Consider the following 13,692-nt stretch of genomic DNA (forward strand, 5'->3'; position numbering starts at 1 on the left):
ATGACTGGTGACCGCAACAGCCCTAATCATAACCCTTCTCCTTTACAATGGAGCCCTCCATGCATTGTGAGACAAACCTCCTAACAAACAGCATGTATTAGCCAGACACAGCCAATGGTGAAATTGCATTCTAACCTTAACGCCCTGGAGTCAGAGATATAGATACATGCAGTTAGTTCATTAAAAACCACAATACCCTGATGGATTACATAGCATTAGAGAAGCACTGTGACTAGAGCAGGGACCGTCAACTAGATTCAGCCGCGGGCTAATTTTTTCTTGAGCGGATGGTCGGGCGGCAGGAACATAATTACAAATCATTAGTAGACTGTAAATTGACTGCAAGAAGCACAAACAGATATAATGTTTGACTAAAACATAATCATTTCAAACCTTGCTTACATTTGTATATGATCACCTATCTCTCTATTATGAGTGGGAATACTTGGGAACAGATTTACATAATTAAAATCACTTGGAGATGATTTCCTGGTGTTTTTACAGTCTTATGTCCGACAATAAAAAAATCAAATAAAACAAAACATCTTTGCTCAGAAAACTTTGGGGGCCAAATAAAACCAGTTCATCACACTCCTCTCTCTCTCTCTCTCTATGCTATGGCCATAGTGTGATAGTGAATACAGTCAATTCTTTCTCATGTTCTCCCTCTGACAGATGCAACAAACACATGCATGCACACACACACGCACACAAATAGACTCACACTCCCTTCTCAAGTCAAGCGTGTACAAAGGACAACATAAACTAGAGTGGATGGAAGTAGTGCCTGAGCTGAAAACATAAAAATGGCGAGGCAGTGAGATAGAAAGAAACATTTAAAGAGTAATTTATCGTGTGACTCGAACCCTGACCTTCAGCAGCCTTCAGCCAACAAGCTCTCACGGTCTTACTGGAGAATCTGACGTTTGTCCATTAACTTTAGGCATTAATGCCGAAGAGTTAAGGCTGCAATATGTAACTTTTTGGGCAAGTCTAAGAAGCGGTAGATCTGTTCTATGTGCGCTATTTCTGTGCTTCCCGTTCTCAAGTTTCATCTTTGTGTCTTTTACTTTCGGTTCACTACACCAGCTTCAAACAGCTGAAAATACTATATTTTAGGTCATGAAAAAAAGTGCATCGTTAAGGTAAGGGATAGGGTTTACATTTATTTATTTTTTTAAACAAGCCTAGCACTGGTATTGAACATGTGAGACTCAGTGCCGGAGCTCGCTGTTTACGCCCATCCACCATCCCCGTCCACAACGCCCTAGCAAAAGCCTACTTGATGGTAGTAGCGCACACCATTGCCCATAATGGCCGGTTTTGAAGTAATCTCCTGATGTTCTGCTTACCAGGACGGACGTCTAATTTCACAGTGGATCTAGAGAAACCTGGCTGCTTCAGCAGCTAGCCAATTTCAGCTATCATCACAGAAACATGGCATGTCAGGTGTCACAGAAAGGTATGTGTGTGTGTGTGTTTTTGTGTGTGTGTGTGTTTGTGTGTGTGTGTGTGTGTGTGTGTGTGTGTGTGTGTGTGTGTGTGTGTGTGTGTGTGTGTGTGTGTGCTTTTGAAACCATAAAGCAAATGTGGGTAGAAGGCTGAGAGAGACGGCAGGAAAGATTTAAAAAATTTAACAGTGTGAATTGTAAAGGCATCCGCATGCTTCAGTTCGGCTGACGGCTTGCCGAAGTCGGCTAGGCAAACCGAACGAGTGTGATCCTATACTCCCTTAAAAGACCTTTGCTTGTAAAATGAGAAAAAAAGCTCAACAGTACTGTTTGTCCATTTTGAGATGCCGTAGACGGTAGAGTGTACCGGTCAGAATTCCTCTAAGACAACTCAAGAAATCTGTCATTCATTTTGCCGTTTTTGCCGAGGAGATCTTAGCTGTGCAATTTTACATCTGACCAAGATGTTTGGTGTTGTATTTCTCAATGAAAAAATCTGCATGAAAGCAAGTCGTCCCTTTATTGAATAATCCCTACTGTTGACTAATCACCGACGAAGGGGAGTAGACTTCGGCTCCGAACTTCGGCTTGCCTTCAGAAAAAATGCTGTGTACCCGAACAGCCCCCCAAAAACTCACCAAAGTCTAAAGCTAACAAATACGTTGTCATAATATACTGTATGCTCTCTGAAAGGTTTCAGCTGGGAAGCACATAGACGCCTTAAGGTTAGAGGGTTTATAGCGGTATAGCAGGGGGCCAGTCATTTAATATCTCCTTCATACCATCATCAGAGCTCTGCTCTGCATACCTTGTAGTGTACGATAGTAGCATCATCACACCGAATAGTCCTACTGAACATCACGGCACATTCAGTCTCCACACAGCAGTTGTGTTGTTGAACACAACACTTTTGTTCTATAGATGTGCTCTCCTCCTACTGGGGGGGGGGGGGGGGGTGACACTGCAGCACAGTGGGAGACTGTTGGTTACATCACACTGATGCCTCTGGAGCTCGGATAGACAGAGAGCAGGGAGAGCACGGGAGGGAGGGCGAGAGAGGGTGAGAGAGTGGGGGGATGGGTGGGGGCTGTGCTGAGGGAATCCGTACTGTAGCAGATCAAAGCTCTAGTGTTTTATAAGCTGGAGTATGTGTCAGTGTGTGTGTGTGTGTCAGGGAGGTGTGTGTGTGTGTGTGTCAACCTCCCTCTATGCTTGTCACAAATCCACCATTAAAGCACCATGGAAACCAGGCTAGTCAGCAAACTCTGATTGTCAGTATATTTCTGATGAATGCCAAAGTGTGTATCATCAAAGTGTGTGTATGTGTGAAAAATGTATGACTGTGCTTCCAGATACAGGCCTCTTGACTGCTATCCTGTGTTGATGGAGCCTGGTCTGTGAAATAATGGAGTCTAATTCCTTTCCACTAGAGTGCTCCCATCTGCTGGCTTTGGGGGCTAGTAAAACCCTCAGTTACAATTATCCCACGCTTAGAGAGGACTGCACCGTTAGCGTGTGTGTGACCCACTCACTCCCACTACAAATGGTGCAAGGAGTGTGTGTGTGTGTGTGTGCGCGTGCGTGCGTGCGTGCGTGCGTGCGTGTGTGTGTGTGTGTGTGTGTGTGTGTGTGTGTGTGTGTGCGTGCGTGCGTGTGTGTGTGTGTGTATATGTAGTTCTGGGTGGACTGCTGCGTGAGCGTGTGCGAATCTCTCACTCTCTTCCTCTGGGATAGCGAAACCATGACAAATCACAAAGGGTGAGAGAGAGAGGGAGAGAGAGGGAGAGAGAGGGAGAGCGATAGAGAGGGAGAGAGAGAGAGAGAGAGAGAGAGAGAGAGAGAGAGAGAGAGAGAGAGAGAGAGAGAGAGAGAGAGAGAGTGAGAGAGACAGACAGACAGAGAGAGATAATGTGTGTATGTTGTGGGGTGTGTGTGTGTTAGAGTGTGTCCCACTCCCTTCCCATCGGAATGTCTTCAGGGATGACGGAAGCTCCTCCAGGGACGTCACAGCATGAATCATTCCCCATATTCCTGGAAAGGCAATGTGGACTGCACCAACTCAACCCTGGGGGGGCAGACAGCATATCTGCTGCTGCAGGTACAGTAGTGGTGGCAGTAGAGGTGGTGTTCTGGAGGAAGAGGGCATTATACAGCTAGTAATGTACAGTACAATCACAACTCCATTGACTGTAATGGAGGAGTAGCCAAGTCATCCCATATAGAAAATAAAAGCAGTTCCACATTTTGAGGTGTAGTGGTTAGAACTGGGGACAAGAGGTTTTCGGAATACTTGCCCTGACTAGGAAAACTGTGTGTGCGTGTATGTATGTGTGTACCTATGTACAATGAGTGTGTGAGAGTGTGTTTCTCTAAAGCTATATTGTGGGTAGGTTAGAGCTGCATTGGCTAGCAGCTTTGTAGAGGAGATAAAGTGGTCTGTGTTTCCCGGCAACTCTCTCTCTGTCTCGCTGCAGATTTATCCCTCTGCTTATGTCACTGATTTTACTGCCCTTCTTCCCTCCTTCATTTATTCCTTCCATCCCTCTCTCCTTCCATCCCTCTCTCCTTCCATCCCTCTCTCTCTTCCTCCTGCCTCCATATTGGCTACCCACACTATCTCTCTCCCTTTCTCTCTCTCTATGACTCTCTTTATGCCTTTCTCTTTTGATTTCTCTCTCTCGCTCCCTCTCTCCTGTTTTTCTTTATCTCTCTATCTCCACCCCCCTTGTACTCTCCCCTCTCACTTCCTCTCCTACCTCTCTCCATCAGGGACGCCCTCAGTGCTGCCGGCTCCCCACAGTAAATCTGCCATATCGCTCCATAAAGCTGCTAGGGGCATGACTCGACAAATATTAAGAAAGAGGAGAATAAATAAACACAACTAAATAAAAGAGAAGCGCATCTGGAGGGAAAGGCTTCTTCATCCCTGCTCTGTGAAAGTGTGTGAGAAAAACAAAATGGAGTCAAGCTGTAAAATATTTATCTCAGTGTCTCTGAGCGTCCCTCTCTCTGCTGGGAGCCTTGTGGACAACACCATACACACATATACACGCACCCACGCACCCGGGTATGCTTGTGTGTTTGTTTTTGTGTGTGTGTGTGTGTGTGTGTGTGTGTGTGTTTGTTTGTGTGTGTGTACTGGCTTGCATATATGTCAGTCCATTAAAGGTAGTCTATTCGCACTTGGTCAGACATGTTGGCTGAAAGCTGTGGTATATCAGACCATATACCATGGGTATGACAAAACATTTATTTTTACTGCTCTAATGACATTGGTACCTAGTTTATAACAGCAATAAGGCACCTTGGGTGTTTTTGGTATATTGGCCATATGCCACACCACCTTGGGCCTTATTGCTTAAATAACCCACCTGTCTCCCAAACAACAACAAAACACCAAAGACAGGAGTGGCATTGTCTCTGCAAAGCACTCTGTAGAGCAACACACATACACACTGTATCTGCCTGCCGTCCGATGCCTTTCACCCTGACAGACAAAGGGAAGCTGTTTAGCCATTCAGACAGCGGCAAACACCATGTGGACATCTGACTGTGCCCAGAACTCAGGCAATATGCTGTCACACACACACACCTCACCCAGGGTGACCCCTGTCAACAAAGACAAACAGCGGTAGTGTAAGCCACCTCCTCTCCGTGTGGACGACCACGCTACACAACACTGGCACCATATGGAGATGTCATTGTTGAGGAAACAGAACCGGGACATTAGCATAAGCACCATTTGTAAACCCCATTTGCATACACAGATTTTGTTTGTTTGTTACAGTGTCAGTGTTCTTCTTCCAGAGGTAAAACTGTCATCATCAATCTGTCTGAGAAAGGGAAGTTATAGACTGAGAGGATGTGTGAAGTCATCGCTTTCTCAGATGTGTAGCGATGCAGCTCTTGTTCTGGGTCTCTTTCTCTCTCTCTCTGGAGTACACACAGCCACAACTCTAGTATACAGCACCACAGAGGAGAGAGAGAGAGAGATTCAGAGATTATAGAGTAAAACACAGCAGGACCACAGATAGAGAGAGAAAAGGAGAGGTTTGGTGAAGCGCACAGTCCATAGCGCACTGAAACAAACCTGTTCAGATTAGTAGCCTCATCACACACCTGACAGCAAATAAAGGCACGCACACGCACACACACAGCTCCTACAGATAATAAAGCCCAAGCTCTTACCTAGCTGCAGCTCCATGTTGCTGATCTTGTTCTCAGAAGGATAAAGGATCTTTGGTGGCTTGTCAGTCAGAGGAGCTGGAATGAAGAAACACATAGCTCTGACATGTTAGATATTACCCTCAAACACTAGAATACCATGCCATTGTCAACACCACCTTACTACTACAGAACCTTGCTTTGGTAAAGTCATAGGCCCTGTTCATAAGAGTATAGACTGAGGGAGGGAGAGGCATTGATCGAGATAGAGAGAGAGACAGAGAGGGAGAGAGAGAGAGAGAGACAGAGAGGGAGAGAGAGAGAGAGAGACAGAGAGGGAGAGAGAGAGAGAGAGAGAGAGAGAGAGAGAGAGAGAGAGAGAGAGAGAGAGAAAGTTTGTGAGCTTCTCTGAAGTAGAAAACTCCTAAAAGTACATACAGTCCTCCAGCAGCACATGAAGTCAGCTTCCTCAAATACTCTGTTGTCTTAACTCTCCCTGACACTAAACCAGAACCCTCTAAAAGCAATTAAGCGTTGACATGCAACCAGTAAACAGACTAGCAGGAAGGGATGGTGCAGCATTGGTGGTCATGTCACATTCAAAATGAACTAATGGACTTTGGTGGAGTGACAGCAAAGCACATCTCTTGTTGCCAAAGCAAAGACAACACATACACTAGATCTCTCTCTCTTCCCTCCCTCTCTCCTCTCTTCCCTCCCTCTCTCTCTCTCTTCTCTCCCTATATCCTCTCTTCCCTCCCTCTCCCCTCTCTTCCCTCCCTCCCTCTCTCTCTCTTCCCTCCCTATCTCCTCTCTTCCCTCCCTCTCCCCTCTCTTCCCTCCCTCCCTCTCTCCTCTCTTCCCTCCCTCTCTCTCTCTCTTCCCTCCCTCTCTCCTCTCTTCCCTCCCTCTCTCTTCCCTCCCTCTCTCTCTCTCTTCCCTCCCTATCTCCTCTCTTTCCTCCCTCTCCCCTCTCTTCCCTCCCTCTCTCCTCTCTTCCCTCTCTCCTCTCTTCCCTCCCTCTCTCTCTCTTCCCTCCCTCTCTCTCTCTTCCCTCCCTCTCTCCTCTCTTCCCTCTCTCCTCTCTTCCCTCCCTCTCTCTCTTCCCTCCCTCTCTCGTCTCTTCCCTCTCTCCTCTCTTCCCTCCCTCTCTCCTCTCTTCCCTCTCTCCTCTCTTCCCTCCCTCCTCTCTTCCCTCCCTCTCTCCTCTCTTCCCTCCCTCTCTCCTCTCTTTCCTCTCTCTCTTCCCTCCCTCTCTCTCTTTTCCCTCTCTCTCTCATCCCCCCTCTCTCCTCTCTTCCCTCTCTCCTCTCTTCCCTCCCTCTCTCTCTTCCCTCTCTCTCTTTTCCCTCTCTCCTCTCTTCCCTCCCTCTCTCTCTCTTCCCTCCCTCTCTCTCTCTTCCCCCCTCTCTCCTCCTATGAATCTCAACTCTGTTCCACTCCTCCTTCATCTCCTTTCTTCCCTTATTCTCCGTTATCTTTCAATACAGAGCAACATTACTCTCTATTGGCCACAGAATCGACATGCAATTTGCTTGGCCTACTTATATACTAATAAATGAGTCAGTGTTTTGACAGAGACATGACACCAGTGAATGGTGTTTCGTGTTTGAACAGACATCATGGGATGAGTGTCTCATCAAGTATGAGAGAGAGAAAGAGAGAGACAGATACTGTGTGTGTGTGTGTGTGTGTGTGTGTGTGTGTGTGTGTGTGTGTGTGTGTGTGTGTGTGTGTGTGTGTGTGTGTGTGTGTGTGTGTGTGTGCGAGTGCGAGTGTGTGTGTGCGAGTGTGTGTGTGTGTCTCATTGAGTAGTAGAGCTGATGTTCTAATGATGCTAATCATCCAGACGGTGGATGTCAGGGCAGCTGGCTGGCTGGCTGGCTGGCTGGCTGGCTGGCTGGCTGGCTGGCGGAATGTGGAAACGTTTTCCCCGGGGAACCAGGAGAACACAGAACACTTTATTGCTGTTAAAAGCCTTTGTGTGTTTTGGGAGAGATGGGTTCAGCTCTTCAAGGAGAGATCATGTATGTACACCACTTACCATTTTAAAGACACAGAGACAGTGTGTGTGTATGTCTGTGTGTGTAGGTGTGCAGGTGTGTGTTCTTCAGAGTTTGGATTGCAATAATGACGGCTCTATGAATGTACCTCCTAGCTCACTACACAGACAGGTCACCCATGATACAAGTCAGTATTCCACGTCCATCCATGTCTGAGGACGTCGGAAAATGATGTTGAAACTGGCCACTAGGGGCAACACTGAACACTGTTACCTTCATTTAGGTTCAGATGTTGGTAGTGAGGTGTGGGCAGGGATGGCAGACGGGCGTAAGCATCTGTCTCTAATTCCAAAGTTTGAACATTTGAATCCAGCGATATAGAGGCTTTTTAGATTTTGTTCCCAAACCTTAATGCTTACATTAACCATTCAGTGTTAATGCCTGAACTTAACCTTAAACACTTTGACATTTTACATTTGGAACAACTTCTAAGTAAGTTATAAAAGAGTAAAAATGAGATACACACATGCACACACACAAACCGAGGACTAATTACATTGTTGTGTGTGTGGAGTGGTGCTGTGCTGGGTTTTTACTCAGGGCAGTTCGTTAGTCCTTCATTAACGTCTGCTCCTCAGACTGTCCTCAGTGGGCCCCTTATATCTTTAGCTTTATTACCAACCCCACCCCCCTCTCTCTCTCTCTTTCTGTACTTCTCAATCGCTTCCTCTCTCTCTCTCTTTCTGTACTTCTCAATCGCTTCCTCTCTCTCTCTCTCTCTCTCTCTCTCTCTCTCTCTCTCTCTTTCTGTACTTCTCAATCGCTTCATCTCTCTCTCTCTTTCTGTACTTCTCAATCGCTTCCTCTCTCTCTCTCTCTCTCTCTTTCTCTCTCTCTCTCTCTCTCTCTTTCTGTACTTCTCAATCGCTTCCTCTCTCTCTCTCTTTCTGTACTTCTCAATCGCTTCCTCTCTCTCTCTCTTTCTGTACTTCTCAATCGCTTCCTCTCTCTCTCTCTCTCTCTCTCTCTCTCTCTCTTTCTGTACTTCTCAATCGCTTCCCCTCTCTCTCTCTCTCTCTCTCTCTCTCTCTCTCTCTCTCTCTCTCTCTTTCTGTACTTCTCAATCGCTTCCTCTCTCTCTCTCTTTCTGTACTTCTCAATCGCTTCCTCGCTCTCTCTCTCTTTCTGTACTTCTCAATCGCTTCCTCTCTCTCTCTCTCTCTCTCCATCTCTCTCTCTCTCTCTCTCTCTCTCTCTCTTTCTGTACTTCTCAATCGCTTCCTCTCTCTCTCTTTCTGTACTTCTCAATCGCTTCCTCTCTCTCTCTTTCTGTACTTCTCAATCGCTTCCTCTCTCTCTCTCTCTCTCTCTCTCTCTTTCTGTACTTCTCAATCGCTTCCTCTCTCTCTCTTTCTGTACTTCTCAATCGCTTCCTCTCTCTCTCTCTCTCTCTCTCTCTCTCTCTCTCTCTGTCTTTCTTTCTGTACTTCTAAATCGCTTCCTCTCTCTCTCTCTCTCTCTCTCTCTCTCTCTCTCTCTCTCTCTTTCTGTACTTCTCAATCGCTTCCTCTCTCTCTCTCTCTCTCTCTCTCTCTCTCTGTCTTTCTTTCTGTACTTCTAAATCGCTTCTCTCTCTCTCTCTCTCTCTCTCTCTCTCTCTCTTTCTGTACTTCTCAATCGCTTCCTCTCTCTCTCTTTCTTTCTGTTCTTCTCAATCGCTTCCTCTCTCTCTCTCTCTCTCTCTCTCTCTCCCTCTCTCTCTTTCTGTACTTCTCAATCGCTTCCTCTCTCTCTCTCTCTCTCTCTCGCTCTCTCTCGCTCTCACTCTCTCTCTGCTGCTGTTTGGGAGCATTGCTTTGGTTCTGTCTGGCTGTGTTTGTGGAGTTACATAATTCCAAGCTGATGTTACTATTGATGCAGTAACATCAGAGTCTTACTACTAGGAGTATAGTATGGTTCAATCATCATCACCTCTTCTCATCACGCTTATGTACAATGGGTACACAGTAGCCTAACATTGGAAAAAACTTGCTAACACCACTCATTTAAGTTCCTAGGTGTCCAAATCACTTAAAATGGTCCACTCACACAGCACAGTCGTGAAGAAGGCGCAACAGCGCCTCTTCCCCCCTCAGGAAGTTGAAAAGGTTGGGCACGGGCCTTCAACTCCTCTAAAAAGTTCTACAGCTGCACCATTGTGAGTATCTTGACTGGCTGCATCACTACTTGGTATGGCAACACCTATGCCCTCTATCGCATGGCGCTACAGAGGGCAGTGTGGACAGTCCAGTACATCACTGGGGCCAAGCTCCCTGCCACCCAGGACCTCTTGATCAGGCGGAGTGAAAGGAAGGCCCGGAAGATAGTCAGACTCCAGCCACCCAAGCCATAGGCTGTTCTTTCTGCGTCAGCACGACAAGTGGTACCGGTGCATCAAGTCTGACACCAACAGGCTCCTGAACAGCTTCTATCCTCAAACCATAAGACTGCTAAATAGCTAACAGAATGGCCACAAGGACTATCTGAGTTGATCCTTGTATTTTAATTTGTCTTTTTTCACTGTCACTTTGCACACTTACAGGACGTGGAAATGACACTCCAACACGCATAACATGCACACATATTTATACTGAATCCAACACAAATACACACACTCACATACAATCATACTTTATGCTGCTCCTACTCTGTTTTTCATATATCCTGATGCCTAGTCACCTTACCCCTATACATACATATCTACCTCTATCATTGCAGTATCCCTGCACATTGTAAATATGGTATTGGAACTGACCCTGTATATACTGTACAGCTTCTTACTTTCTAGTGTTTTTCTTATTTCTAATTTAAAATGTCTTGTGTGTTCTGGTTCTACCTTATGATATTTTTAGTGCCACATTGATATTGATTACTGCATTGTGGGGTTTGGAGTTTGCAAGAAAGGCATTTCACTGTACTTGTGCACCGGACATTAAAACTTGGTGTGTGTATGTGCGGGTCGATAATATATGTGTATTTGTGGGTGGGTGAAAGACATAGGTATGTATGTGTGTTTGTTTGTGTGTGTATATCATGTTGTTGTGTGTATGTATGTGTGTAGAGCACAGCTGTGTGAGTGTGTGTATGTGCTGAATGTGTCAGGGTTAATGTACTTAATGTGTGAGTGGGTGGGTTGTCTGACGTTGGTTGGAGAGGGGCGGTCACGGGCTCTTAGACATGAGTGTTTACATTGTTAACAGGTAATCACACAGCACCAATTACACTGGATACTCATACCATTCTAATTAAATATCAAACCGCTTCGTACATAATTACACGACTGGTGATCCTATAGCTAATCATGTGGTGAGTAAACTAAAGTAGAGAAAACGAGGACAGAATATGACAGGGAGAGAGAGAGAGAGGGAAAGGGACAGGGAAAGAGAGAGAGAGAGAGAGAGAGAGAGAGAGAGAGTGAGTGAGTGACAACAGACACACACACACACACACACACACACACACACACACACACACACACACACACACACACACACACACACACACACACACACACACACACACACACACACACACACACACACACACACACACACACACACACTAGAGCAACGTGCTCCTCTCCTTCCTTGGCATGCTACATTTGACTCTGAAAATCTCATTACTTTAATTACCATTTCTTTATGGAGAAATACATTAATTATGTGGATTCAGTTGGAGACGCCATTTAAACAGAGAGAGAGAGAGAGGGAGGCTTGGAACAGACTCATAACCCAGAAAACACTGATCTGCCTCAGACACCGCACTAACACAGCCACGAAATGAAGGGAAGAAATGAGAAAAACTGGTTGTTTAGCCAAGAAGGCTCACATGGATATGAAAACCTGTCCTGAAAAGATGGACGGAGGGAAGAGGTCGGAGGGGGTATAAAAGAAACAGGATTTGAACAGAGAGAGAGAGAGGAGAGAGACACACACAAACAGAGACACGCAGAGAGAGTGAGACACATAGTGAAAGAGAATAAGTGCTTGTGCCGGAAAAGGACAAAGAGGAAACACAATCACCATCAATCGCCATGGAGACCAGGAGAGGGCAGTAGGGAAAACCCAGCCTTTATCAGTGCAGCAAAGACCAAGAAAACACTTTATTACCACACACACACAGTGAGGAGGCAGATAGGAGATCCCACACACTCTCAACCCACACACTTCTTCTAGACGCTACTTCCTGTGACCTGTGACACACACTTTCAGTGAAATATAAAATGTTTGTCTTCATGCATGTATAGGTATTTTTGCGTGCGTGTGTGCGTGGGTGCATGCGTGTGTGGGTGCGTGCGTGTGTGGGTGGGTGCGTGCGTGTGTGCGTATGCCTATATAAGTGTGTTTAGGCACGTCTATCGTGATGAGTGTCCTTGGTGTCCGATATTCGATAACTGATGATTCACCATCTCATTGATGTGTCAACAGGTCTGTCTTTGTGACTGCTGCAGCAACAGCGGCACCACAACTCATCTCAGGGAATACAGAGCGCCATCCATTACTCCCTGAAGATCTCCAACATTGAAAAAGTTACTATAAGTATTTGCTTTCAAATGAATGCTGCAAGCTATCAAGTTGAGGAGCTTGTACCAGTTAAGTGGATATGACTGTCTCTCTAGGTTTGTTTTACTACACTTATGTTCCAGTTTAGTAGCTTGAATCAGGCATAATTTGCATGGAATTACCTAAGAAAACATAAATGTGAATATTGAGTGTACAAAACATAACACTACAAGCGTTCCACAGGGATGCTGGCCCAGGTTGACTCCAATGATTCCCACAGTTGTTTCAAAAGTATTTTGTTTAAAAGTAATAACTAGTGACAACAGGCGATTGTGAAAGGATAGAGCCTATTAGGTAACCATGTAATGTTTTCTCCCTGATCAAAACATGATGAAGTTCTATGTTTAGATGATATGGGAATGAATCTCAAACTGGGATAATGTTTTAGCTTATATTGGCAAGAATAAGAACATTTGTCCTGGCATATTTTTTTAAATTATAAATCAGATTGTTACACATGGAGATGTGGGAAGCTAAAAAGTCTAGCTAGCTTGCTATGTTTTTAGCCAGGCTAAAGGCAGCTAGCTAAAAGCAACAAGGGAAGGCGACTGATCATTCCTTTCACAAAATTAAAAGACAAAAATAAAAATCTTTGCTAACACCCTCTTGTGAATGGGACTGGGAGTGGGACTGGGACTTGGAGTGGGACTGGGACTTGGAGTGGGACTGGGACTGGGAGTGGGACTGGGACTTGGAGTGGGACTGGGAGTGGAATTGGGACTTGGAGTGGGACTGGGACTTGGAGTGGGACTGGGACTGGGAGTGGGACTGGGACTTGGAGTGGGACTGGGACTTGGAGTGGGACTGGGACTTGGAGTGGGACTGGGACTGGGAGTGGGACTGGGACTTGGAGTGGGACTGGGAGTGGGATTGGGACTTGGAGTGGGACTGGGACTTGGAGTGGGACTGGGACTGGGAGTGGGACTGGGACTTGGAGTGGGACTGGGACTTGGAGTGGGTCTGGGACTGGGAGTGGGACTGGGACTGGGACTTGGAGTGGGACTGGGAGTGGGAGTGGGAGTGGGACTAGGACTTGGAGTGGGACTGGGAGTGGGACTGGGACTTGGAGAGGGACTGGGACTTGGAGTGGGACTGGGAGTGGGAGTGGGAGTGGGAGTGGGACTAGGACTGGGAGTGGGATTGGGACTTGGAGTGGGACTGGGACTTGGAGTGGGACTGGGACTGGGAGTGGGACTGGGACTTGGAGTGGGACTGGGAGTGGGAGTGGGACTAGGACTTGGAGTGGGACTGGGAGTGGGAGTGGGTCTGGGACTGGGACTTGGAGTTGGACTGGGACTGGGATAGGGACTGGGACTTGGACTGGGACTGGGACTTGGAGTGGGAATGGGAGTGGGACTGGGAGTGGGACTGGGACTGGGGAGGATATCATTTTACCAAAAGGTGTCCGCTACTCCAAAAATCCCACTCCATCCACATGCACGTAGATCAACAGAGTGAAGCTTGTAGTAACCT

General features: G+C 46.4%; 1 protein-coding gene across 1 annotated transcript in view; it reads right to left on the reverse strand.

The window, feature by feature from the left end:
• The window catches only part of LOC139380618 (interleukin-1 receptor accessory protein-like 1), a 332,883-nt gene that overhangs the window by 103,146 nt on the left and 216,045 nt on the right, over positions 1–13,692 (reverse strand). The window contains exon 6 of the mRNA XM_071123500.1: positions 5,640–5,714. Within this exon, the coding sequence (XP_070979601.1) occupies positions 5,640–5,714 (75 nt within the window). The remainder of the gene's footprint in view (positions 1–5,639; positions 5,715–13,692) is intronic.

The sequence above is a fragment of the Oncorhynchus clarkii genome, chromosome 22 (assembly GCF_045791955.1).
Source record: "Oncorhynchus clarkii lewisi isolate Uvic-CL-2024 chromosome 22, UVic_Ocla_1.0, whole genome shotgun sequence".
Lineage (NCBI taxonomy): Eukaryota > Metazoa > Chordata > Actinopteri > Salmoniformes > Salmonidae > Oncorhynchus > Oncorhynchus clarkii.